Source organism: Phyllosticta capitalensis (genome assembly GCF_038381095.1).
Source record: "Phyllosticta capitalensis strain CBS 128856 chromosome Unknown BKA78scaffold_2, whole genome shotgun sequence".
NCBI lineage: Eukaryota > Fungi > Ascomycota > Dothideomycetes > Botryosphaeriales > Phyllostictaceae > Phyllosticta > Phyllosticta capitalensis.
Window position 1 is genome coordinate 1,660,264 of NW_027117440.1, and position 22,586 is coordinate 1,682,849.

General features: G+C 55.1%; 8 protein-coding genes and 1 non-coding gene across 9 annotated transcripts; 7 read left to right on the top strand and 2 right to left on the bottom strand.

Annotated features, from left to right (window-relative positions):
- Positions 1 to 391: 391 nt before the first annotated feature.
- Positions 392 to 2,713, top strand: BKA78DRAFT_77264 (uncharacterized protein). Its single transcript, XM_066893738.1, has 5 exons — positions 392 to 847; positions 901 to 934; positions 1,005 to 1,269; positions 1,321 to 1,560; positions 1,609 to 2,713. The coding sequence occupies exons 1-5, from the start codon at positions 732 to 734 to the stop codon at positions 2,499 to 2,501; spliced, it is 1,548 nt and encodes a 515-aa protein (XP_066747800.1). The 5' UTR covers positions 392 to 731; the 3' UTR covers positions 2,502 to 2,713.
- A 2,135-nt stretch (positions 2,714 to 4,848) lies between these two features.
- Positions 4,849 to 5,454, bottom strand: BKA78DRAFT_292550 (uncharacterized protein; the record flags this gene model as incomplete). The annotated part of the gene is made up of 1 exon (XM_066886070.1): positions 4,849 to 5,454. One exon carries the CDS (start codon positions 5,452 to 5,454, stop codon positions 4,849 to 4,851), a length of 606 nt encoding a protein of 201 aa, XP_066747801.1.
- Positions 5,455 to 7,555: 2,101 nt separating this feature from the next.
- On the top strand, positions 7,556 to 8,511 carry BKA78DRAFT_349892 (uncharacterized protein; the record flags this gene model as incomplete). The annotated part of the gene is made up of 2 exons (XM_066890880.1): positions 7,556 to 8,054; positions 8,117 to 8,511. The coding sequence occupies 2 exons, from the start codon at positions 7,556 to 7,558 to the stop codon at positions 8,509 to 8,511; spliced, it is 894 nt and encodes a 297-aa protein (XP_066747802.1).
- A 921-nt stretch (positions 8,512 to 9,432) lies between these two features.
- On the top strand, positions 9,433 to 13,602 carry BKA78DRAFT_365008 (uncharacterized protein; the record flags this gene model as incomplete). The annotated part of the gene is made up of 3 exons (XM_066892535.1): positions 9,433 to 9,463; positions 9,609 to 9,718; positions 9,777 to 13,602. 3 exons carry the CDS (start codon positions 9,433 to 9,435, stop codon positions 13,251 to 13,253), a joined length of 3,618 nt encoding a protein of 1,205 aa, XP_066747803.1. The 3' UTR covers positions 13,254 to 13,602.
- A 265-nt stretch (positions 13,603 to 13,867) lies between these two features.
- Positions 13,868 to 13,952, top strand: BKA78DRAFT_t42. Its single transcript has one exon. It is a non-coding gene; the product is annotated as a tRNA-Gln (tRNA).
- A 565-nt stretch (positions 13,953 to 14,517) lies between these two features.
- On the top strand, positions 14,518 to 15,056 carry BKA78DRAFT_349894 (uncharacterized protein; the record flags this gene model as incomplete). Its single annotated transcript, XM_066890881.1, has 5 exons — positions 14,518 to 14,553; positions 14,607 to 14,619; positions 14,681 to 14,764; positions 14,869 to 14,915; positions 14,970 to 15,056. The coding sequence occupies 5 exons, from the start codon at positions 14,518 to 14,520 to the stop codon at positions 15,054 to 15,056; spliced, it is 267 nt and encodes an 88-aa protein (XP_066747804.1).
- Positions 15,057 to 16,162: 1,106 nt separating this feature from the next.
- BKA78DRAFT_305877 (uncharacterized protein) lies at positions 16,163 to 16,834 on the top strand (the record flags this gene model as incomplete). Its single annotated transcript, XM_066887735.1, has 1 exon — positions 16,163 to 16,834. A coding segment is annotated over exon 1 (557 nt), but the record flags the coding sequence as incomplete, so codon positions are not given.
- A 192-nt stretch (positions 16,835 to 17,026) lies between these two features.
- Positions 17,027 to 17,720, bottom strand: BKA78DRAFT_77358 (uncharacterized protein). Its single transcript, XM_066893739.1, has one exon. It carries the CDS (start codon positions 17,608 to 17,610, stop codon positions 17,143 to 17,145), a length of 468 nt encoding a protein of 155 aa, XP_066747806.1. The 5' UTR covers positions 17,611 to 17,720; the 3' UTR covers positions 17,027 to 17,142.
- Positions 17,721 to 18,231: 511 nt separating this feature from the next.
- BKA78DRAFT_77360 (uncharacterized protein) lies at positions 18,232 to 19,796 on the top strand. The gene has a single exon (XM_066893740.1). It carries the CDS (start codon positions 18,469 to 18,471, stop codon positions 19,612 to 19,614), a length of 1,146 nt encoding a protein of 381 aa, XP_066747807.1. The 5' UTR covers positions 18,232 to 18,468; the 3' UTR covers positions 19,615 to 19,796.
- The last annotated feature ends 2,790 nt before the right edge of the window (positions 19,797 to 22,586 follow it).

A 22,586-nucleotide genomic window follows, 5' to 3' on the forward strand; every position in this document is an offset into this window, starting at 1 on the left:
GGTATCCAGTCTTCTCTGCCGACTTTGCCCTACTGGACGTGTCGGGCTAGCATTACTTCCTCGGAGGCGACGCCGTCTCCCCTGCTGCTCCGGACTGGACAAGCCTCATCGCCTGGGACAACTTTCTCGTCCACTTCTACGCCTTCATCAATGCTCCGCTTTTGTTCACTTCGCGGTGCCCATCGGTCCTATCTTGACGGCCAGCCAGTATTCAACTTTGCGCGCAGTCCGCTCCTGCCACCCCGGTTGAGTCAGCTCGCCGTCTACTCTACAACGGTTGCATAACACCAGCTCCAATATTTTCGACACTGTCACTGCTTATGGACTGAGCTCTTCCTGCATTCTTCATACGAGCCATTCTCTTCGCTGCTAGCGTCTTTGCCTCTGCACCATTTGCTCTCTTGTACCTTTTTGGTCTACCTTATTTTTTTTCCAGGTGGTGTTCGAGCGTTCGAGGCTAGACCCGGGCCGCCGCGCTCATACCGGTTCCGACTTTTTTCCACATCACCACTACACGCATCCAAGGGCGCATCTGGGACTCCGGCCGCCAAATCCAAAGCTGCAGAAAGCTGTTTGCCGTGGTCCAATCTTATCCTGGATTCGGCGTGGCAGTCGCACGCCCAAATTTCTTCAGCGCACGTGCGCGTGGTTGCGGCGCGGAGTTCGCCGCACCAAGGCTGAGAAAATCGACATCTTCACTAATTGATCCGCCAAAAACTCTACTTTCCTTCATGACCGACCTGAGACAGAAATTGGAGCAACTGGGCCTGACGCAGTACTTTGAGATCTTTGTCACCGAGGGGTTCGACACGTGGGAGACCGTCTTGGACATCAGAGAGTCCGATCTGTAAGATTGTCTCCTGTCAGTCGTTGCCTCGCTTGCTTACCAATTTCGTGCAGAGACTCTCTGAATGTTAAACTTGGTCACCGCAGAGTAAGTGCTCAAACATTACTAAATTCGTTGGTACCGATTTTTTGCAAGATCAGGGCTAAAACTATTGCAGAAGCTTCAACGCGCCATTGCCGAGACACGAGGTATTCCATTAGAGCGACTCGACCGTCCGTTACCACATTTGCAAGCAGCCTCGAGTGTGGATGGTTCATATCGCAGCGATGATTCAGCATCTGAATCAAAATCAGGCACCAAACGCGCAAACCCTCCCTCCAACAATACGGGAAACAATCCAAAACGCAAATATCGTCGCCACCCCAAACCGGACGAAAATGCTCCTGAGCGTCCGGCATCGGCTTACGTCATATTCTCAAACCGTGAGTACCCTGCGCAGTTGGCGTAGAAGCATCTCACTGATGGATTCGAAGAAATGAGAGAAACTTTGAAGGGGCAAGAGCTTACCTTCACGGAGATTGCCAAGTTGGTAGGCGAGAGGTGGCAGACTCTTTCCCCTAACTCGCGAGAAGCATGCGAGCGCCAAGCTGCAACCGCCAAGGAAAAGTACTATGCGGAGCTCTCCGAGTACAAAAAGACTCCCGAGTACGCCAAATATCAAGAGTACCTTGCCGACTTCAAGGCAAAACATAGCCTGCCCCAGTCAAGTACCGGTCAGTCCGCATGACTGAACGATTGAGCTGCTGCTGACTGGACTTTAGAATTAAAGCGCCCCAAGGCGGACGACAACACAAAACCAGCACGCAGCACCAGTAATGAGCTTTTCGACAAATCCGCCAGAAGAAGGGACAGCGACGCCTATTTCACCCAGAGCACGTTATTGCATCGTCGCTCCGGATCCAGCCCACCGCCTGGCCCACACCCACGCCCCGGTGGACGGCAGCTTGCGTCCAAGTCGACGTCACCTGCAGGTTTCAGTCATTCAGGTATAGGATCTCCAGGCCTGGCCGGACATTATTCTCCCATGTCGGCGTCTCCCACCTCAGCAACTGTGTTCAAAGAACCAGAATATTCGCACCCCTCCACTCCCACGCAACCTGAAGTGCGCGACAGGCCCCAGGAAGCTCCTTATTCATCTTTACATAACTACGCGTTCCCTCGAGGAACCGCTCCGTCATTGACCTCAGTCTACGCAGGGTCCGCTCCCGGCGACCGGGATCCCTCTTCGCGACGTATCCGCCGCGAGTCCTCGTCGTTGCCCTCCTTGGTGCACGACGACACCACCGCCACCACTTTATCGTCCGAGAGTGGTGGTGGTAGTGTTGGTGGTTACCCTCCCAACAACAGCAATCCGTCCTTGCCTCCCCCACAAACAACCTTATTACCACTTCCAGATGTTCAGAAAGCGCATCGTGTCCTACCACAACCAATTCCCTCATCTCTTGCAATCGTACATTCGCCACTTGACGCCCCGCGACAAACAACTATCGGTGCTCCTCCGCCACCGAAACCACCGGCTGCATTTCCCCCGCCTTCGCAACAGTCTCAGCCGCACGATACTCGGCAGAGCTCTTTGGCAGTTCTCCTTCGTGCCGGCGAGATGGCGCGAGACGCAGATCCTGCGCCTCCTGGTGGCAAGGAGTATCCACCGTAGTATCTACATGGCAGAATCAACCTAGTGAGCAAGGTCGTTCAGGTATAGCGGAAGGTCTCGGTCGAGACCTCAGAATCTTTTCTTTGGTTCAATCGATTTTGAAAGAAAAAAAAAACTACATTACGCATTTCATCCAGATGATTCGCGGTTACGAGAAGGTGAGCTGGAACCTGCGGTGAGGGAACCAGGTATAGCAAGACGGGAGTCGTCATTCAATTCGGCGCTTTTGCATCAACTTTCAGTTATTGGAAATGAAGCAGCTACAGGACTTTGATTCGGATTAAGGTCTAGCACGACAGGTACAGCAGTTTTTGCTGCTCAACATGAGACATCTTCGACAAATCTCATGGGTTTAACGATTACGAGAAGGCGGAAACAGAAGGTTCAAGACTGCATCAAAAAGAAGATTCAATTCAGGCACACATGAAATGCTCGAAGTTTGCGACTGGGGGGGATTTTTCGCTTGCCGTGGTCTCTGGCTCGAACATCTGGAAAGCATCCACTTTTCGCGGTCGACCGGCACAAATTCAGACCTCAAGACGCGGGCAGTTTCCATGTCGGGTAATTGATAGTGCTTCAAGTCGCCTGCGGGCTCGCTGTCGCCACAGTAGCAGATCCCACGTGGCACGTCGCACGCCAAACGTTATCGATCGATACTGGGGGTGTCTTGGGGTGTCCAAATCAGAACAGCGTCTGCGCTGAAACTGAGGTTGGCACCTTTGCGTCGGGTATTTGCCACCCTCTGACGCCAGAATGAACCATCTGGAAACACCCCTGGTCGACGCCCGGACCAATCACAGGGAGGAATTCACGGACACGACAATTTTTCCCATCGCGGCGCCGGACACCAAGGCCGAGGTACCAGCCAATTGACGAGGCGATCGGTCGAACTTTTCTTTTCGCCTCGAATTTTCCATCCCCCACGCAATCTCAACGGGGTCGTCGTCGCCACGACGGCCTCCACCACGACTGCAGCATTACTTCGCCGCCTCTGCGCCAATCTTTTTTTCTCTTTTCTCTTTTCTCTTTCTTTTTTCTTTTTTTCTTTGGCATCACCAGGTATTGTCTGAATTATAGACCAAGCCGTCTGGTTCTATCACTCAGCCGGACTGACTTCTCGCTCATCCACTACCGTCTCGTACTGTGATGCAAATGGGGATGGCGGGAGCCAGTGGTCCGGAACCACCGGGGCGGACCGAGCCGAGAGGAGGCCCCGGTCAAGAGGTGATAGTCGGACGGACCAGACGGCTGGTGAGAAGGCAATTGGAAGAAATGACTGAGCACGTGCAACACATCCTACAAGCAAGCGACACTTTGCGCCCGCCAGCCAGCGCGTCCTCCATCGAGGGGATAACAAGAGGAGGACGAAATACGCATTTGGGAAATTCATTCCGGACAGCCTACCTATCAACGACAACAACGTCCATCGTGCCGACACGTCGATCGGACGGACGAATCCCTCATCATACACCTACACTGTCCGCTTTTGGTTCCTGCGTCGAGCGTGCGCACAAGCTGAATTTTGATTATTTAGACCTCAGCGGTGGGAGCGGGAAGAGCCTTTGGTCTCTGCCCTCGTGGGTAGGGATGAAAGTGGGGGTTGACTAGTTGGGTAGGGGAGCATCTTGTTGGTTCGTGGAGGGTCTTCGGCTTGTGCTCCCTCCCCTCGTCTCTCTCCCCCCTCCTCTTCTTTGCTCTTCCTCTCCTGCCGGATCGATGGTCGCTTCGCCTTTCCCCGCCCCTCTCTCGCCTCTTGCTTTCTTGCACTTCCCTTTTCCGAAACAGGTTGGACTGGGGGCTCGCGAAAGAAGGATCCAGAGTGTCGAAAGAAAGGGCGGGGACGAGAGCAAGGCACCTCGTCATCACAAACGAACAAGAGAAGCGAAAGAGTGAAGAGTATTGGAAATATTATTTGTTTAACTGGGTCTCACGACTCAAACAACCGTGCCGTCCGTGCTCGCGGGTTGCCGGTGGTATCGGCTGAGCCACTGCGGTCTTCCTCCGCTCTGGCTTAGTCGAGATCAACGCTGCTCCGGGACCGGACGGTGACTGTTGGCAGAATCAGCCAGGTATTTGATTCTTGTCCGGGGAGGGGGAGAGAGGAGGGAGCAGCAAGAGGGAGCAGGGGATTTGAAAGAGCATGGAGCCGGATGAAGACGTTGGAATCAACGGCAAGGGGGACTGGAGACGCCCCTCGGACGAACGGGAAGGGGGGATTAGAATTGAAAGCAAAAAAGGGGGGATTTGAGTGGGTTACGGGACAGCCGACAACCACTTCTTCCGCGTTTCCACCACGCCTCCGGATTGAGCTTCGACAACGACCGACAACGATAGTCTCGTTCAGCCGTCATCCAACATGACAATTTCCTGGATCAACAACCAACCCACCATCCTCGGCGCTTGCTTGGTCGGCCCTCAAGAAAAGCAAAAGAGTTCGGATTTGGATACGACCTTTCGCCCCATCATTATCACGATGCCGGACATCCGACTCGGGCCACCATGCAAGCTGCGGGCGGAGCGTGCAGACAACGTAGACGACAATTTCTATTCTGGCCATCGCACGCGTGGCGCCCTGCTTGGGTTCTGCATGGTGGCGCTCCTCAGCCCACATGCGTGCGTCGTTGCACTTGTGTTCCCGTGCCGGAAGCGCTGGGTTGGGGTTTGGGCTGGACGCCGCGAACTGCGAATGCCGAGCCGAAGGCCCGGCGCGCGGACAGTCGGGACGGATTTTGCGAGCTGGAGCGCTTTCGTGGTCGTCAAAGAACGAGGATGGGGTATGGAAGTCGTCCTGCGGGAGGTTGGAAGGGCAGGTGGAAAGGGTCTGGCCAAAAGAGGCGGTGATAGGGGTTGCAGACGCGAAGGCCTCGGGTGAGGCAGGATATGGCGCCATGATAGAGGGGGCTGCCATGATGACGGCTGCGGCAGCGTCGTCGGGAAGAGCTGGGCCATGCATCCTTTGCTGCGGTCATGAACGGTTGTTTTTCTGTTTCTCTTCCACGACTTGGGGACATTTTGGGGGGTCTTCTGCGCATTACACATTCTGGAGACGACATTTTCTGGCTTTTGTTTTTTCTTGTCCGCGGTTACGACATGACATCTCGATTTGCGATGACGGTTTTGCATACCCACGGCCATGATGAGAGCGGATCGGATTCAAAAAGGAAGGGAGGCTTCCATTCTTGGTTTCTAGTTCTAGCGTCGCTTGGTTTTGTTTGACTTGATTATCACCTTTTCTAGACTTCATTTGGCAGAGGCAGAGCACTTTTCGGTATCATCAGCACGTTGTATTCGACTTCATCTTTTTTCTTCGATGAGGAGGCGATTCCCCTGCTATGATTAAGAGACGGCCAACACACGACAGAGGGAAAAGGAACGAGACTCTACGCTCTTCGTTCGGGATGAGACTTTCTGTGGTGTCACCAAAAGATACCTTGAAAAACACTTAATCCAGCTCTGGCAAGCACAGTCCGTCGCCGTTGATGGTGGCGCTGACGTTGTGATTCGGTGCAAGGAATATGTCTCGCGTATCGCGGACAAGGTTGTTGCCGCCCGCCCTCTCACACCTTGATCAGGTGGCACTCTTACCGCGGGCGTAGCACAGAACATACATCATATCCGTATCTGCTTGCGCTCTGACAAGCCTGGCTGGCCTCTCCACTGGCCTCTCCACTGTGACGCCCTGGATCTTTCATGGTCATCGGGCTCCTGTCTTTTTTTCGCCAACATGACGTCGGAGTGGGAGAGACACAGACCGGTCTCGACAAAGCTTGGAGCCGTGTCGAGCTCTTGAGGTTACATGTGGGACATGTGGGATTCGGGAAACATGAGGAACCGCTTTTCTGCATCGCATCGACCGATTCCCATGTCCAAAACTGGATTCCTCGTTCCCCAGGCCACGGTCCGCGGATCTTGGTGGGCGCGATGGAGCGAGGGGGCGCCAGCCCGCTGGGGGCTTCCTTGGGATCTCGGTCGTTTGGCCTGATTCTGTGGCAAACACAAACAAGCTTCAATCACAAGGTCGGTGAGCATTCGGAATCGCTGACGACGTTCTGGATGATGCTCTATCGTCTCCTAAGCTGCAGGCGTCCCTGTGTGGCGTGAGCGAGCAAAGCCTCTCAAGTCAGCAACGGAGTGGCATCCGGTACGTATTTGAAGACAAGAGTACAAAGACGCGAAGAGCTCGCCCACGCGGACTGACAGTCAAGGACGGGAGCTCGTTCCCCTGCAGCCTGCAGTGCCATTGTCGACTGCTGCTGTGTGAGCACTGAGACGAGGCTGACGACCTGAGCACATGCTAGCTGATATATGCTGTGGAAATGCGCTAGATTGCCCAATGTATGCCGGCGCTCACCGCCACGAGGTTTATCTTAAAGAGCTTTTGGTCAAAGGTCTGCTGTGAACGAAGCTATTGCGATGTGCCGCCCAAGAGGTGAGAGGGGCGATGAAAATGAAGAGTAAGTTGAAAGATGTGGATCTTTTGCGGTAGGAGTACTTTCATGACTCGTGTAGAAATACACGGCTTCCCGATGAAGCGCGTGCCCGCCTTGGCCGTTGGCGCAGTTTGTGCTCCCGGCCGGCGGTAACTGTACATCTCATGTGCAGATTCGACCTTGGCTTCACTTTGGCTTCGCCCTCACCCTTCAGCTCGTCATGGACCATTCGGAGAGCTTCCCCGCCTCGAGCTGCTGCGTCTTCCTCATGGCCTCCCGCGTCTCTCATCTCCGGTCGCGCCTCAGAACGGGCTGCCGCTCCGCGCCCCCGCCGATGACTGCTTCTCGCGACATGGTGGCCCACTGACAGCGGGGGCAACTCTCATTATCTCGTCGGAACCTGCAAATTAAAGACCTCTTGAGCTCCTCTATAACAGCTGCTTTCGGCTCTGCTGACGCAGATGCCGTTTCGCATCCTCTCTAGCGAACTTGTCGTCGCGTTGACTTGATCTGTGCCTCGAACCCTGCCTATTCTTATACCCACGGCCAAGCTCGATGATGATTTAGCTCGATTGAAAACTGACCTTTCTGCGCTCCCTCGAGTTTTCGACGGGAGAGACCACCATGGCTCATGCTTCACCGAGTCGCCTACTGCGCTTGCGCGCCCTCAAATCGCAGGACCTGCCGCCTCACCCCATCATACGACCGACCTCTTCGAATTCCGTCGACCTCTTCCAGTTCATAAGAGATGTCCTTGACGACGGCGTCAAGTTCGCCGAAGAAGTCGTGCCTGAGACGTTTAAAGAGGGCGCCGAGAAAACGGCTGCGCCGGCCACCGCCAAGGTGCGGATACTGGCGCGAGACATGAAGAAGGACGAGCTGCCTCACCTGGATGCCAAGGGCGAAACTTGGTTTGCGCGGCTCAGCATCCACGAGAACAAGGCGGCGGAGGGAACGGCAACCATCGACGAATTCGAACTTGGACTGCGGCAACAACATGCGACGAATGAGATGATTTACACGCCGACGATTTACGACGCGCATTTGGTCGCGGATTGGAGTGATTTGATGAACGTCGCTGGCCGCAGTGTGGGCGGTGGCTATACCGACATAACCATGCAAAGTGAGTGGAATCTTTCCTTGTGGCTTCTGAATAATTTCGACACATTACTGACGTCATTGCAGTCTACGAAATGGCCCATCAACTCCCATTCCCTCTGGCAAACCGCGCCTTCGCCCAGCTCATAATCACGGCCAACACCTCTTCCGACTCTTTTGTTGTTGTGCAGATACCAGTCGACGTATCAGACCTTCCTGAAGCTGAAGTGCTCTACATCAACGGCCGAAATAGGCGAGATGGAGAAAGCTCGTTGAAGAAGAAAAAGACCGTTCACGGTGAATACGTCAGCGTCGAGCGCGTCAAAAAGACTGAATCAGGCGATATCTCGTGGCTCATGGCGGCGTCAAGTGATGCGAAAGGAGCAGTCCCGCTTGCTGTGCAAAAGTGGAAATTGCCGGACGAGATCACCAAAGATGTCGGGGTGTTTATCAAGCATTGCGCTGAACAGAGAGCGAAGTAGCTGTCGACTGTGAAGCCTGTGAGCGGGGGCTTCTGAGGCGTGCGACAGAGGAGACATTAGGCAAGTTTGCGCCTGGAAGTCTGAGCATTATTTCTTTCCATTTTCATCGAGATACCACTTGAATACATTCACGGCCGCACATGTTGGACACGGCCGTCAAAACAAGCAACAGACCCTGATTATGCGTTTTCCCGTCAGCAAAAAGTAGACCCTTGGCCTGATGAACTGTTTGCTGTCAATCATGAAGTTGAGTTTGGAAGAGAGGGTGTGATTTTCAGCCGCAAGCAATTGACAGCTGAGCTGGTTTCACCATTGCTGAATGCCGCACAGTGATTGGCTCATGAGGCAAGGGCGGAAAGACTGCCGCCAGCCCGGAAGCCTGGCGGAGATGAGGGACAACGGCGCAGCTTGACAACTTGGCTTGAACAAAAAGGGCAGCCGTTACAGCTTCGTAGAGTTCCAACAGTCTGCGGCTCAGCGCTTCAGCTCACCGTTGAGCATTACTATTTTTCTGAGTCGCGGTACCCGCGGCCAAGAGGACGGTAGCATCAAGAAGGTTGGTCTAACATCCCGCCCGCGTGCTGCGCGCTAAGGTACGTCACCTGCCGCTGACTTTTGCGGACAGGACGGGAGCTATCTTGCCAACTTCCTGCCGTTTTCATTCTTCGCCTTATTCGGTCCAAGTTCTATCTCTGTCTCCGTTGGTTGATGTTGGGTCGTCGCTTGTTGTCTCTGTGCTTTCCTTTCTGAGCATCGACTCGCTACAGCTTCCTGTGTCGTTTGCGAAGAACCTCCCCGCATTAGCTCGCTCGCCCTACCTGTGAGGCTGGACCAGTCGGCGCTCTTGTCGCTGTCGAGATGCAACCTTTTTATGGAAGTGTACCAACTACAGATCAACAGCCGATGGCTCCTTTTTCCAATATGCGGACTGCTACAGTCGCCGGCAGCGGAGGTGGGTACATCATCGCAAAACGTTGCGCTCCGAGCTCCCAAGTCCACCAGACTCATCATCTCAAAAGGTCCAATTCAGGATCCCTACCATGGGCAAAGTCCACATGCACGAGGAGGGCGAACTGATTTTCCACCTCCACCTCCAGTCCCGCCTCCACCACCACATCCTCCGAATCACCACGCGGGTCCGCCGCCGGTATACAATGCGACAAAATATCGACAAGGCTCTCTCAAACAGCCCGCCCCACAAGCTCCGGTAAGACCGCGCAAATCCAAATTGAGAAATATGACTGAGTCCAAGTCTGTACATTTAGCATCCCGTGCCTCCCTACTCTGCACAAGCAGGCAATTGGAATAGAGCAAGCGGCGCCGGTAGTCAACCCTTTCGACAGAGTCCACCGACGGGCGCGAATTATCCACCACCACCTCCTTATCCACCAGCAAGATCTCAGACCCTGAATCAATCGGCGCATCCTGCTGCGATTACAAATGCACCAGCTTCTCAGCAACATCAAGCGTACCCTCAGGCCTTTAATGGACCTGCCGCACCGCATAGGCAGTCCACGATGCAGCATCAGCCATCGCCGTATAACTCTGAGATTGCAAGCAACACAAATCCTTACTACAATTCCGATACATCTCCTCAGGGGGCGCCTACGCAATTCCAACCACCAAAACCGCCTCTTCCGCAACGCAGCAAATCCAAATATGTTCCGGAATATGCTCAGCCTGGTCAAGCTCCCTCTGCCTCGGAGTATGCCGTGAGTTCGCCTATCGACGTTGCTGGTCCTGGACGGCTTGCTCACCGAGCGGGCTCGAACAACTCAAATTCGAATACGTCACATAATCACTGGCATCACTCGAGCGCCAGTCATTCATCTGGTTCAAATGGGGCCCACTCGGCCAAGCCACAGCAAATTCTTGCGAATCCGCCTGCTTCGCAGCAGAATAGCTACCCTCGCCACGGCTCCATGTCGATCTCATCATCTTCTCCCAACACGACTGCCACGAGTTCCAACTCTCTGCCGTATCCGGAGACGTCCACTTTTCCAAACCCAGCGGCATGGAGAGTTCAAGAGTACGATGGGCGGCCTTCTTCGTCTCCTGAACAGAGGCGACAGAGTTTTGGGGCACCCAGCTTTGGATCATCTGGCATGTCGCCAAATCTTCCAAGACGGCGCAAGAGTCTGTCCAATTCAAATCGACCGGTCTCGCCCTTGGTAGATTCGCCAACGCCGTTTTCTCTGAAGAAGGGTCTGGCCAGGGGTAGCAGCGTGTCCAGTGTGTCCAGCGAAAAGTCTCAGAGAACTTCGTCAATAGCAACGGAAGGAAGGACGAGTGCTTCAGCTCTCGGCGGAGGTGCTCCTTCGGACTGGGAATACTACGCGCCAACAACCCCGGCTGATGAGGTCGATGACAAGGGGCCTATTGAACTCCCCGCCAACGACTATTTTGGCAAAATCAAGCCTACAGGTGGCAGCAAGGATGAGGTCATGCACGAACTTCCAGCTGAGCCAATCACCAACGGACCAACTCAGAGGCACGAGTCGCTTTCAAACTCTCAGAAGACACAGCCTTCGAATCCGAAGACGAAAGCTCAAGCGCCGGGAATGATGGATTCCAAGCCAAATCCGACAGACAAAGGCAATTCATTGGGTGCGAGCGCCAAACCAGTAGCCAGTGGAGAGCCGAGCAAGCTTGCGCCAGGCATTGGGTTGTCGTCGAAGTCAACGATTGCTTCTCTCGCTGCGGCCAGGGACGAGGCCTCGCGAAGTCCCAGACCAAAGCAGCCTTTGTCGAGCTCGAAACCGCCATTAGCTCCAAAGCTCCGTGCTAAAGATATCATCCCCGATCTTGACGACTGGTACCAAGATTCTCTCGACATTTTCATCCAGGCATTGAGAGATGAGTCTTTTGCGCCAGACGGTCCAGACAAGAGAAAGGCCTTTATCGAGTTTGTCATGTACGAGTCGGAGCTTCGCAACCTTCCTATTCCCTGGGAGGAGTCTCTAAGATTTGACGACGGCTCGGAAGTAGGGCACACTGAGACGCGCTCTCATGAAAGTGAGGTGGTGAAGAATTCTTTTCATGGACAGCGCGGTCCCAAAACGACTCTCGAGATACCCACGACACCGATTGAGCGGATCGACGAAGACGATGAGGAGTACAGTCCGGGCGGAAGGCCCATCATACCTCGACCTCCTTTTGGAGCCAATAGACCAAGTGAGCCTTCTAAGTCGACTGGAAATAATGACAACTCTGCTGCCAACAGCGAGACTTCGAGCCAGCCCCCTATCGCAACGCCAACGAGCTCCAAATTTGATGAATCCTCGACTGTCGCTCCGTCCCCGCTCAAATACAAGGCATTTCAGTCAGACACTTCCGAGCAAAGTTCAAATCAACCATCACTTCGCGCATTTGTGGCTTCCCCAGAGACTATGGATGCGGACACCAGTAATATGTTCCCAATGCCGCTGGCTCCGCGACCGAAATCGTCGACACCGGGCCCTTCTTCGAAGCCGCCAAATGCTACGGCCACAGCAGAGACGACCATTTCGCGTCTCAAGTCGCTGCTGGAGAATTTGCCAGTGAGCCAAAACGCCGGTGATCATCCTCTTGTTCATCATGTCAACTCGACTCTGGCTGCCATTCCAGACTCTGAGCCCTACTTGAGATCTATTCGGCTCGCCTTTGGGTCTCAGGAGAGAGACAAACGTGAAAAATTTGAAGCAGAGAGGCAAGAGCGGCAAGACCAAGCCTCGCGTCTCAACGACGAACTCTTTGATGACAATGAAATCACGTTTGCTCAACTCAAAGAACGCGAGAGAAACGAGAAGGAGGCGGAGGCGGCGAAGGCCAAGGCTGAGGAGCATGATCTTTACGAGGAGTACGCCACGCAAGTCTTTGACAAGTCATACGCCCGGCTGCATGACGATATCGGCGTGGCCATGCAACTGCTCGAGGAGCTGGATGCCGCTGCTACAGCTGCCGAGCAGCGTCTGAAAAACGACTCGTGTGCGGCCGAAACGTCGTCCTCATCAACATCGGCAGATTCATACTCGGCGAATCCACCGACTCTTGCTACTTGCGCCAAAATCTTGTGCTCGATTCACGCCTTCCTCGCGGCTCGCCATGCCCTCGTTGCTGCCGCTGTTTCTGCCCGCGACGCTCGGTATGCGCGTGCGGCTTTTGCTCCAGCGACGGCGGCGGGTGATCAAGCCAAATTGAAAGCGCTTGAGTCACACTTTGGTCATGCGCAGGCGGAGGCATCGTTGCGCGCATCCAAGGAAGCATTCGATCTGGCCAATGGAATAGAGAAGCGTTGCGCCGCTTGGACTGACCTATGCCAAATCAAGGGCGAAGAGTGGATGACCGCCGTCGCCAGCGCTCTTGAGGAATTGGCTCGGGAGAAGGTTTCTCGCGGAGACATTGACTCCAAGGTCTTGGAAAACATAACCAAGGGCATCCAGGCCTGGACACAAGAGTTGGTCACGCTGATTCGCAAGAGCGGCGAGGTGACGAGAGAAGTCCGGCGCAAAGAGGGCGTCATGAAAGTGGACAAGGCAGCCGTCGACGGTCTCGCGAAAGAGGAAAAGAAGGAACTCGAGGAGCATGCCAAGAAGGGTGTTGATGCCGTCGAGGCTGAAGTCGACCAAAAGGTGGACGACGCAGTCCGCTTTGATGGCGTCAGACAGCGCATCGCCAGGGCTTTGGATGGAGTCGGTGGAGGAAATCACGTCAAGAGGGCCAACTCGGTCCTGGCAGAGCCCAGGAGTTGGATCGGGAAGTAGACTCGGGCATGGGTTTGAGTCTGGTTCGAAGAACAGTGGACGAGGTCCTGCCTTCCACATGCTCTCCCCTGATTTTCTTCCTGTTCCTATTTGAGCGCGCTGGTCGCCGATGATTGTTGCAGCGTTCAGCGAGTTTTCTTTCCTTATGACATAGGTAGTCGCTTTCTTCTGTCTCTACACATGTATGACAAATGGCGGATCATTCGGCGTTGGCAAAAGGGTATTTGGTTTGGGTCACAAAGATGGGAGAGGACAAGGGTCAATTTGCACACGTCATTCACTGGGCAAAGAAGCGGCTGGGATATCGCTCATTACACGACTTCTTAAATAAATACGATTGGCACAACACCAATAATTTCGAGCTTTGTGCATGGGGTGTGTCGTGGTTTCTTCCTGCCATTTTGGGAACTCACGGTGTGGTAGCGAGCTCGGATATTCGCCCCCGCTCCGCCATCGGCCCGAGGTGCCTGCTGTTCGAATTTTTGAGGCCTGCCGAACACTCCATCATCGCCGTTCTTGAAACTTTCCTGCATCTAGATGCTGTGCGATGAGTTGCTTCTCAGGGGAAAATTTTGAGGTATATAAACGCATTAAGCTTTCTTTCTTTCGTCCTTGGTTCTATAGTGTAGTGGCTAGCACATGGGATTCTGAGCTCATCAGGACATTCCCATAACCCCGGTTCGATCCCGGGTAGGACCTTTCGTGGATTCCTTTTGCCAGGAGGCTCTTTGGGGATTCATAATGATGTACTGAGGGGGTCAGGGGTGTGGTGTTGAGATGGGAATATTTTTGTGATGTGAGAGGGAGGCGCGATGGGCAGGGGCGGTTGCCGAGGCAGGAACGATGGGAACACCACAACATTATCACGCGTGTTGACTGGCTATTTGGATTCTCCTGATTGCTCCTTCCTTTTTTGGGTTCGTACTTTGGAAACAAGGTGAAGAAGCATCAGGGGGAGAAGTGGCATTGCAAGTGCGATTTGTGTTACACCAGAGTTCCTGTGGAACGAAGAAAACAAGAGACCGCTCTCTGTTCGAGCAAGCTACGACAAGAGTCTTGTTGTTGAATTCCTCGCTATGGAAGAATGAAGTTGTGAATTTGGTCGTGAGAGAAAGCAAGAAATGCTCAAGGAGAGGCTAGGTGGCCGCTCATTGGTCGCCGCCGATTGGCTACGTCACCAACAACGTACTGACCGCTGCTGCCTTCATCAACACCTTCACGCTCCATCATACGAACAACACCTTACACCTACAAGATCATCACAATGTCGACGCCACTGGATCGGCTCACACAGTCAAGAGTATCTCCCCCCGCCGACCAACTCCCATCATCCCAGCTGACGCGTGATCTCAGGGCGCATTCCTAAGTACTTTCAATAATCTTGGCCACTCAAAACACAAGCATTTCCAGCTAACGCGTTCACGAAGCATTCGCGGGCATCATCACCGCTGCCACGGCATGGACGATTTGGGGCGGCGACATGTTCCCCCGCGAGCCTGATCCGACTGGAGGTAACTTCTGACGTCTCCATCCGTGGCCGGTCCCCAACTCAATATTCAACAAATGTTTTCTTCATGATCAAAGAAAAATCTCTGCTGACATTTGATCTTTCAAGACCCTGAAAACTGGACCGCCACGGAACTGAAGAGGTGGTTGAACAATGTACGGTCAACACTTCCGCTTCCATGTGTCTGTGATTATTGACGCCATATCTAGCGGAACTTGATGCCAAACCACAATGCGTCGAGGGCCGAGCTGGTGGAGCGTGTCAAGGCAAACATGCGGCTGCCGCCTCGGCAGTGAGGGAAACGTCGAAACGGGTGGTCAAAGTTCGGATCCAGAGCTCCGTCATCAAAATGGATTGTGTACGTCTTGGCTCCCATATCGAAACATGCTCGTGCCTGTGGAATGTTGTCATGATGTTTTATCTCGAAACATTGTCCGCGTGCGTCATAGGCGTCTGGAGCGTCCCCATCGAATGCCCCGAGACAAGGTTGGAAGGCATCCAATAGCCTTGGATCTTCGAGCCACTCATGATGGACGGTTTCTGCGGCTCGCGGATCCTCAAACGTCCTCGTCGGCTTGGCCACGTGCGGAATCCGGAAAGGACGTCAGATGGTCATCACTCGTGTCGTGTATTGGATTTCGAGGCGATCGGCTGGGCAGGCGAATGCCGAGTGTTGCCATGTTTGTTCTCGAGGAATCAAGATGATCGATGGTACGACGAGGCGGTGCAGTAGTAATATTGCAACTCGAGGTCGAGCATTTTCTCCAAGGAGAGAGAGGACAAAAATAGACCAGCACCGCCACACGGGATGCCGAACGACTTTGCGGCCAGACGGCCCGAGCTCCTTCCGCGTCTCTCCCTCCCTGTCGCACACGAGCCACGAAATCGTGTGCCCGCCTCGGACCTTCGACTTCTTTGCTCCACGCCCATCGTATTCGGCGGGCATGCAAATCCCCACAGCCGATCTTCTGTGTGCTTCCACTTCTGCACCCTTCGAAAATCACTGCTTCGGTCGCCTGGTGACGACCGAATGACCCCAGACCCGCCCGAATTGTGACTGCAAAGTGCAACCGCCGCACCGGTTTCCGCTTCATGTCCCGAAGGAGAACCTCGGCCGTAGTCCTCGTGACTGTAAAGAGACGGTGTGCTGTGTGGATCAAAGAGCAGAGGGACTTTTGGAACCATGCAAACGCGCAGCTGGAGCAGGCATGAGAGCGAGCGCTTGGCGGAAGCGGAGAGTCCTGTTGGCAGAGCAGGTCCTGCGCGAAAATTGCTCCGCTCGCTACTCCGCACCGTGATTGCGCGCAATGGCCAGTCAATCTATAGAGCGGAGCCTCGTGGAATGAGAAAGGGCTCGCGGGCGGCTCTGTCACTTGCTGGCGAACATGCAGCAGCCAGCAACGAACCGGGAAAAATCAGTCCATGGCCCCGCCGCGCTTTCTGTGTTCAAGACGAACGCGCGGTTTGCTTGTGCTTGCGACACGCCGCCGTTTCAAAGCTTTACTGCCGTGCCTGTCTCGTCTTCACCGCGAACCCAGCTCAAAGTTTAACAGTATGAGTCGGTGGATTCGAGATGAGAAACACGATGAGGCTGAGACCGCAATGTCCAGCAGCAAACCGACAAAATTGGGTCTCCTACAACGATGGCGCCAAGAGCGTCAAAAGGCTTCTTTCTCCATCATGTCCGCTATGGTCGTTTCGTGGCAGAGTCCACAGCTGCCCGAGAGCCGGTCTCATGGCCAGCTCGCGCTCCCCACGTCAAACATGGAGCAAAACAGCGACGCAAGCTGCTGGCAGGGCGAAACAAGACAGGACGAGACGACAGCGGGAGAAACAACTTGGCCAGACAGGGGGAGAGCCGGAAGAGACCCGAATAGGGAGCGGGACTCAAAATGGCCAACACCAGCTCATCGCCCGCGGCATTGCTTGCACCCTTGCCAGCTACCGCAACAGAGTTGCCCGATGAAACGCATCCTGGGCTACAAAAAAAAAAAAAGTGCCCACTTCTTGCGGACGAAAAGCGCCGGCAGACCCTCCATCGTCGAGCGGCGTTTTCAACCAGGCGGACTTTGCGAGAATCGAGATGCAAAAATAAGCGCAGCTCGTACGACCCTTTTCGCGTGAAAGGAAAGTGCATGCACTCCAACTCCACTCGTGAGAAGCGCAGCCCCGTGCACTGTTCCAAGGCCAAACCCTGCACGTCCAGTCCAAGGGCGTCCTGCCATCAAGGTGCCCATGGCGCCAAGGAGAGAATCGAACCAGCCTTCCCCCTGTTCGCTTGCCGTCCCACTCTGCTGGGTGTCCCTGGACCCTTGTGGGTTTGTTTGCCAGCACATCGCTACTTGGCCAAGAGGAGTTTTTTTTTTCTCGCCCTCACCACCTTTAGCGAGGTCGCAGGAAGCACATCACCACTCGCAATCCTGACGACGCTGGCGACATTGTGGCATCACCGCTGTGTTCTCGTTTTCGAAGCATTGACGGCTGGCTCGCTCCCCTCGACCGACAGTGGTGGCCACCTGTGATCTTTCTGGGTCGACACACTGTGTGGGACAACATGAACAATTTTGGAACATGAGTGATGCCCTTTGCTGCCCTGGTTATTTCAACCACGTCTTGTGCGTACCACGCGACGACAAGCCAACACTCACTGTATGGTACTTCTGCCCGACCATGAGCACCAGGCACGTAGCCTCCGCTAGCTCTAATCGATGACCAGGAAGTACCAAGATCCGCTCCGCGGCGGACGATGGCGCCACTGCAAACATAAACTCGTCTCCGGCACGGTGTTGCGACCAGCACTCGTAAAGTGTAAGAGGATTGCAGTGTTGGAACTTCCACGAAGCGCAGCATCCAATTGCAATGAGCTCAATGGCTGCAGCATTCGTCTCTAAAGCGCATTCAAATCACGACGCGAACTTTCTAGTCGCGTTGGCTTGCTGCAAAACGTCCAATAGCTCCAACAACATCGCCGCATCGACGACAGCAGAGATGACGACGACGACCGGCGCACATCATCGCGGCCTCGCGCGATCAAACCAACACGTCTTTGGAGCCTTGCGCAAGATGTACCTACTTTGCACATCTTTCGTCTCCTAAGACGCCGTGTGTGTGTGTGTGTATGCAGAGCGGACGGAACCAAGATTGGACCGACCCGTGCACGCCAAACGCCAGTCGCCGCATGACGGGCATCATCCACCGAGCGCGCGCTCGCGAGAGAGAGCCAGTATAGCACATCGCGGTCAGTCGGAGCCGCGGAAAGCCAAAAAGGCGTCCAAAAGGAGGAAGAGGCACGGCAACTTCTAGTGGTGCGCGCGGGCGCTTCCGTCTCCCCGCGGGTGCGCGCCGAGTAGTGAGAGACTGACTGACTGACTGACTGGCGGACGCCGCGCGCGCCAACCCCGCCCCCGCTCTCTGCTGTCGACACCGAGAGAAAAAGAAGACGACGGGAGAGCAGCAGGCTGGCTGGCGGGAGGCGGGGGGCTGGCTGCAAAAGTTAAGGTTGAGAGAGTGTTCGGCTTTCTGGCTTTGCGGGAACGCGGGAAGTGAACACTGTGGGTACGTACTTATTAGGGTTGTGGAGCGGGCAAAGCTCAGAAGACCTGCTCAAATGAGTAGAATGCCAAAAAGGTAAGTCGAGATATGCTTTTGGTGGTGTTGAATGTCGTGTCGTGCATCGTGACGTGACCGATCGACTTGCTATTTTCGGACATGGGTCTGTTCGACTTCGTCTTCACTCGACAAGTCGTCTCTCAACATCGTCAATGCCATGGATCGTCTGAGCATCTGATTGGGCTGCCACCAGCGTGCCATTGGTACCTACCGTCGCTTGTAGCCGCTTCGCCAGCAGAATCCGCGGTGGCAGGTAAAGTTGGCTGGGCCGGGCAGACGGGCAGTTTGGTCTCGCTCTACCAGGAGCACCGCTGGAGCTCGAAGCCGCAAAATCTTGGCGGGCAGCGTGCGCTTCCCAAACGTGCCCAACTGATTGGTCGGTGGATTCTGCGGTTGGGTAGCAAGTACCTTTTTGGGAGAGAAAGTAGTAGCTGTTGTCTGTATAGTAGCAGACCGGGTGGAATAGATGGAGACAGGGAAGAGGTGGTTGGCGTCGACGGGCGGGCAGACGGTCTGGGACGCGCCGAACGTATGTACATGGAGTACATGAATCTACCTGGATCGTGGCATGCAGTTCGTTTATTTGCTCACGCAACATCAGAGCCAAGGAAGGGGGCCGTTCGCCCGTCTGTGAGAGGGCGGTCTCTGGTCTTTCTGCAGGCCATTGCAGGCAAGCTGGTTGAGTTGTACAGGTACTTGCGTCTTTGTACCTACTGCCCATTAGCAAGCATACGTCAGCAATCTGTAGGTAGGTACAGTAGATACGCGGGGCCATATCAGCAAGGTCTTTTATCACTGAAGTTTCTCAATTCTCGTGATACCTCCCCCTTACGTCGACAACACAGCAATCTCACGTCGCACACACATCCCAACATCAAACACCCACCCACCCTTGAAGAAAACGTGCGTGACGCCGTCTCCCAATCGTTCGTTGCACGCGCCCGCCCTCCTCACTTGCTTGCCTTCCCCACTCCCCAGTTCCCACACTGCAGGATGGATACGTACTGTACTGCGGGGTACATGCATAACCAACCCAAAAAACCCCTCGACTCACCTCTTCCCCTCTACACTCTTGCCGAACGTTCGTCCTCGGATGTGTGTTCAACCATTTCAAAAGCAAAAGGCTCATTCCGATGCCAAGCAGAAGATGGACGTCTCCATCCATCGCATATCATGCAGGACGCAGCGCAAGGCAAAAAGGGGCAGGTGGGAGTCAATTGCACACCCAGAAGGAGAAGGAGGTAGGTAGGTAGGTAGGCCGTCTTTGCGACTGCAATGCTACATGTGTAGCCCGCCCGCTGGATCCCAGCGAATGAAGTCGTCCAGTCCATCCGGGCCCAAGCGTCACTTGCACGTGCGAAAGCAGGAGGCTTACCTGGGTTGGAAGGAGTACCAGCAAAGTACTTTTACCCGGGCGAAGTTCGTCTGGTACGCACTCCACAACAGCAGCAGCCAGCGCGACGCGGACGCCGGCGCGCGCGTTCGGCGTCGTCGTCTTCGTTCGCTCGTCACCGGTTCAATTCTCCTCTCTGGTCCGGTACCGCTGTCCTGGTACGGGATACGTGGAGAGGAGAAGGACGGCGCTGGCGGCGGCGTTGACGACGGCGGATGGCGTGCCCAGCTGGATGTGTTTTTGACAGGCGGCGGTGCAATTTCACAAGGCTACGTACACTCCTCGCTTCTAGAAGGCCTGGGAAGGCATGGCGAACTTCGGGGAGGGGTAGATTTGAAGACGATTGTACTCAGTACAATGGCCCCAGGTTCCGCGACGAGTGGTGGTTGGTGTTGAAGGTGCAGAAAGTCGATGCCCGCAAATCCCACTGCGATGGCTGCCTTGTGGCGTCAGCCATACGTTGCAGCAGAGGGAGGCGTTGGCTGCAGGGCGCTGGATGGGGATCGACGGAGCACATTGGCTGCCTTTCTGTAGCCGGTGTTGGCTGTGGGTGGGCGGTGCAGCGGCGACACAGCAACCAGGCGCAAAAGGCAAAGCAGATGGATGGCTCGATGGCTGGCTGGCAGGAGAAATCCGTCAAACGGCGTGTGACGCGCCCGTCTCCGATCGAGGGCGAGAACCGACGGGAGCCGTGGAAAAGGGGAGAGGTGATGGTGTGTGGATGCAGCGCCGTGAGAAAAAGGGAGTGGCTGGCAGCCAAGGGCGGAAGAGGCTGGGTGGCGGCGCCCAGGCGAGTGTCGAGTCTGGTGATGGCTTTTTTTTTTTTTTTCCTTCGTCTTTTCTTCGACCGTCTTCGATTGCAATGTTTGCATGCCCGTGGTCGAGTCAGGTTTGATGGAAGGACAAAGGGCAATGCGAAATTTGTCGTGTGTCGTTTGGAGGCCTTGAAGCCAGCGAGCGAGCTCAGCCCTCTGTATAGCTTTACTTTCATGACTGGTGCTCAGCTCCGCAACAGCGCGCCTCGCGCTCGATTGACGCAACCTTTCACCCGGTACCTTTTTTGCGCCGTCAACCTAACACGATGATGGAGCTTCCTTAGGACCGCTTGATCGATTCGATCATCACCATCATGATGGTTGCGTATGTTCCTAGATGGTGGCCAGCATGTCAGCCGCCATGATCCATCCCGTTTGGCAGACACGCAGGTCCAAAGGAAGGACTAATCCTTCCACCAACCAGCCAACCAGCTGCGGCCAAGGCACCACACCTCTCGTCGTCGTCATCGTCTTCCTTCTCATCCATCCCGCGCACATGTCGACGTCTCCCGGCCCCTGCAACTCAAAATCCAACGTCAACAACGTCAACTGTCTGTCCCGGTGACTGGACCGGTCCGTCTCACCACATTGTCCTCTGCCAGCCTGGCAGCCGTAGGATCTGGCCGCGGGATGCACTCGGGCAATCACGTACGTAGGCAGCCTGCCCGCAACCGTCAAACGTGCGAATTCGCCTACTGGCAGAAAAATAAGCAGGGGCAGGGAGCACGCACTCGACGCATCCTGGGACTTGCATGTTGAATGGTCTATTTGCTCCGCGGCGCTGCGCTGCCCCCGGCCCGCTGTTGGCCGTTGGATAACCGCCAGTAGCGGCGCTCTTCTTCTCTCTGCTGACATGTCATAATGACTGTACAGCTTGCCAGGCACACGCACGCTGCCCGCCAGCTGACGGACGGTTGGACGGGCGACGCGCCAGGCACGGACGAGTAGGAGCGCGTCCGTAGAGCCACATGGGCAAGGGGAAGCAGAGAAAAAATGCGCGCGCGGCGTAGCGCTGCGCTGCGCACCATCTCATTCGCACCTCAGACCATCAATCGCAGAAAGGGTGCGGGAAAACCACACGCCGAAATACAGTCAGTACGTAGCTGTGTCGTCCATGCCCACTTGGCGCCTGTGCTCTCCGTTGTAGGTAGATGGGGTGCAGGGATGCGCCAATATAACGGTCTGTCCGTGAGCAATGAGCTCCAAGCTCCAATACTTCGCCGTTTGAGCTCGAGCTCGAGCCTCAGCACGAGAAATGTATTGCGCGTTCGCTTTGCCCCGTCGCCAACTACGGTAGCTGCTGTGACACTCACTGCCTGGGTGGGTAGGCAGAGACGGGGACACATGGCGAAAATCGAATTCCGGGCGCGCTCCTCAAATCATTAAGCGTTGCCGCTGCGTTGGGAGCGCGGCGCAGCAGCGCGGGGGCGCGCGGAGAGAGGGAGAAGACATGGAGAGGAGCACGTTCTCCGCGTCTGTGTCTGGCAGAGGCCGCGCCCGCGGGGCTGTGGAGATTGCGAGCGACGGCCATGTGTATGTTGTGTGAAGGAGATGCTGGAGCGGGACATTGCTGCAGTAGACAGACCACGGGGAGCTAGATGATGGTGGGGGCGGAGAACAACATGTCGTGGTACTGTGAAAAGAAGGCGATCTACATGCCCGCATTTCAGCGCCGCGCACTCTCGGTCTTTGACAGCTGCTACCTTCGTCATGTCCGAATGTGCGCCCTGCCGTCGTCGGCCTTTGGTTGTGGCTTCAACATTATGAACATCATGAGTGAAGTTGTGGTCAAATAATGCGTGCTTCACCTCGAATTTACTACCACTACCTCTCCAAACGCGGATTACATACAAGCACACCGACAACTAAACTCGCCCCTCTTTTGCCAAATCACCAGAATTTGCTTCAATTGCTCTCTGCTCCCCGCATCCGCCTTCCTCCGGCCAGACAATTCAGCTCCCGAGTCGATCAGGCCTGGAGAGAGAATTATACCCCATGTGAGCCCGCTT

Bases quoted from the DNA above. Each gene is read 5' to 3' on its own strand.
- BKA78DRAFT_77360 (XM_066893740.1), top strand. From the start codon at position 18,469: ATGGGTCTGTTCGACTTCGTCTTCACTCGACAAGTCGTCTCTCAACAT.
- BKA78DRAFT_77264 (XM_066893738.1), top strand. From the start codon at position 732: ATGACCGACCTGAGACAGAAATTGGAGCAACTGGGCCTGACGCAGTAC. The intron at 848-900 runs GTAAGATTGTCT...AATTTCGTGCAG, and splicing joins GACATCAGAGAGTCCGATCT to AGACTCTCTGAATGTTAAAC. The intron at 935-1,004 runs GTAAGTGCTCAA...AAACTATTGCAG, and splicing joins TTAAACTTGGTCACCGCAGA to AAGCTTCAACGCGCCATTGC.
- BKA78DRAFT_77358 (XM_066893739.1), bottom strand. From the start codon at position 17,610: ATGCTGCGCTTCGTGGAAGTTCCAACACTGCAATCCTCTTACACTTTA.